This window comes from Microtus pennsylvanicus, chromosome 5, assembly GCF_037038515.1.
Source record: "Microtus pennsylvanicus isolate mMicPen1 chromosome 5, mMicPen1.hap1, whole genome shotgun sequence".
Lineage (NCBI taxonomy): Eukaryota > Metazoa > Chordata > Mammalia > Rodentia > Cricetidae > Microtus > Microtus pennsylvanicus.
In genome coordinates this window covers 4,311,654-4,313,464 of record NC_134583.1, presented here as the reverse complement: position 1 = coordinate 4,313,464, position 1,811 = coordinate 4,311,654, and the positions used below count along the sequence as shown (strand labels likewise).

Genomic DNA, 1,811 nt, shown 5'->3' with positions numbered 1-1,811 from the left:
CTTTCTTTATATGACTAAAATATTACACAAAATGCACAGATCTACTCTATGAAAAACACCTTACAGCTGTGGCCAGAAACAAGACAAGGCTTAACTGTCTCCCCTCTATGGATTATGATGTCATCAGGGAGGAATGTGAGAACATCTAACATTCTGTTTCTCTAGTTTCCCCTCTCCCTCTCCCCTTTCCTCCCTACTTTTTTATTTCCCCCCTTCCCTCCCTTCTCCCTTCCCACCCCTTTCTTGGACCCTCTGTTATTCGAGGCAGAAATAGAGGTCCAAGACCTAAGGGAAAAAATCTGCCCCTTTCTCTTCTCCAGCAAATTCTCCCAAAGCTGAGTGCACAGTTCCGGGATGATGCATCTGTAGAACCTGCCCCAAACAGGCAAGGTAGGGAAGCCAGGCCAGAGTTCACAGGAAAAGACAGGCTGATGAAGAACAGCTCACTAAGTTATTAAGATTGTCAGCACTTGAAAGTCGAGACACATTTTGAAGTCAGAGGGTAACTGCCTATTAAAATCTAGAAGAGCTTCCTAGTTTTAAGTAAACACTTGATCCATAAGTATTTTCTAATGATATGCACAATTTCTCAGTTTATGAATTCTACTTTCCCGTTTTTCCTCAGTGACCAGGTGCAGAGACTCTTTTGAAAGGACCGAGGCAATATGGCAGCACAGGGAGAGCCTCCTGTTCAATTCAAGCTTGTCCTCGTGGGCGATGGTGGTACTGGGAAGACAACATTTGTAAAACGCCACCTGACTGGTGAATTTGAAAAGAAGTATGTGGCCACCCTGGGTGTGGAGGTACACCCCCTGATGTTCCACACCAGCAGAGGCCCCGTCAAGTTCAATGTCTGGGACACTGCTGGTCAGGAGAAGTTTGGGGGCCTGAGAGATGGCTATTACATTCAAGCCCAGGGTGCCATTATAATGTTTGATGTAACATCAAGAATAACTTACAAGAATGTGCCCAATTGGCATAGAGATCTGGTTCGGGTGTGTGAAAACATCCCTATTGTGCTGTGTGGCAACAAAGTGGATGTTAAGGACAGGAAAGTGAAGGCAAAGTCTATTGTCTTCCACCGCAAGAAGAACCTTCAGTATTATGACATTTCAGCGAAGAGCAACTACAACTTTGAGAAGCCCTTCCTCTGGCTCTCCAGAAAACTCACTGGAGACCCTAACTTGGATTTCGTTGCCATGCCGGCTCTAGCCCCACCTGAGGTGGTCATGGACCCAGCGTTGGCAGTGCAATATGAGCGTGACTTAGAGGTGGCCCAGACCACTGCCCTCCCAGATGAGGAGGACGACCTATAGACAGTGGAGTTCTGAAGATAGCAGAAGCCGAGATGGGCAGGCGACAGACCTGTGATGTCAGCAGTGTGGCCTGTGTGTCACCTTGCTGCCTAGTTAAGGACACTCATGGCCTGTGTCTAAAGTGCTGAAGGAAAAGGCTTTAGAGTGAATGTGGCTGTTACAAAACATTGCTTCAGTTTCTGACTTGAAGGTGTGGCTGTCCAGGATGCAGTTGCTTCTTCCCTGAGGTTCAAAAATAAGAAAGCTGCAATCACATCCCATATTCTGTGGCAACATCTTGTTAATGTAATTTCATTCCTTTCATTTAGAATAAAGTTGCATTTCAACCCCAAAACAAAATTTCAGAATATAAATGGAATGTAAAAGAAAAATATCTTCTAGGAAAAAAAAGATGTTTTGTTTCACAAGATTTCTTAAGAAACATGGATTTTCATTCTTTCATCTGAAAATAATTTAAATATTAAGGATCAGCAATTACAAACTTGTGATATTTAA

The 1,811-nt window shown here is 43.9% G+C and overlaps 1 protein-coding gene across 1 annotated transcript; it reads left to right on the top strand.

Moving 5' to 3' along the window:
• The first annotated feature begins 665 nt into the window (after positions 1 to 665).
• LOC142850697 (GTP-binding nuclear protein Ran-like) lies at positions 666 to 1,316 on the top strand. The gene has a single exon (XM_075974615.1). The coding sequence runs from the start codon at positions 666 to 668 to the stop codon at positions 1,314 to 1,316; it is 651 nt and encodes a 216-aa protein (XP_075830730.1).
• Positions 1,317 to 1,811: the final 495 nt, after the last annotated feature.

Coding starts and splice junctions, on each gene's coding strand:
- LOC142850697 (XM_075974615.1), top strand. CDS start 666: ATGGCAGCACAGGGAGAGCCTCCTGTTCAATTCAAGCTTGTCCTCGTG.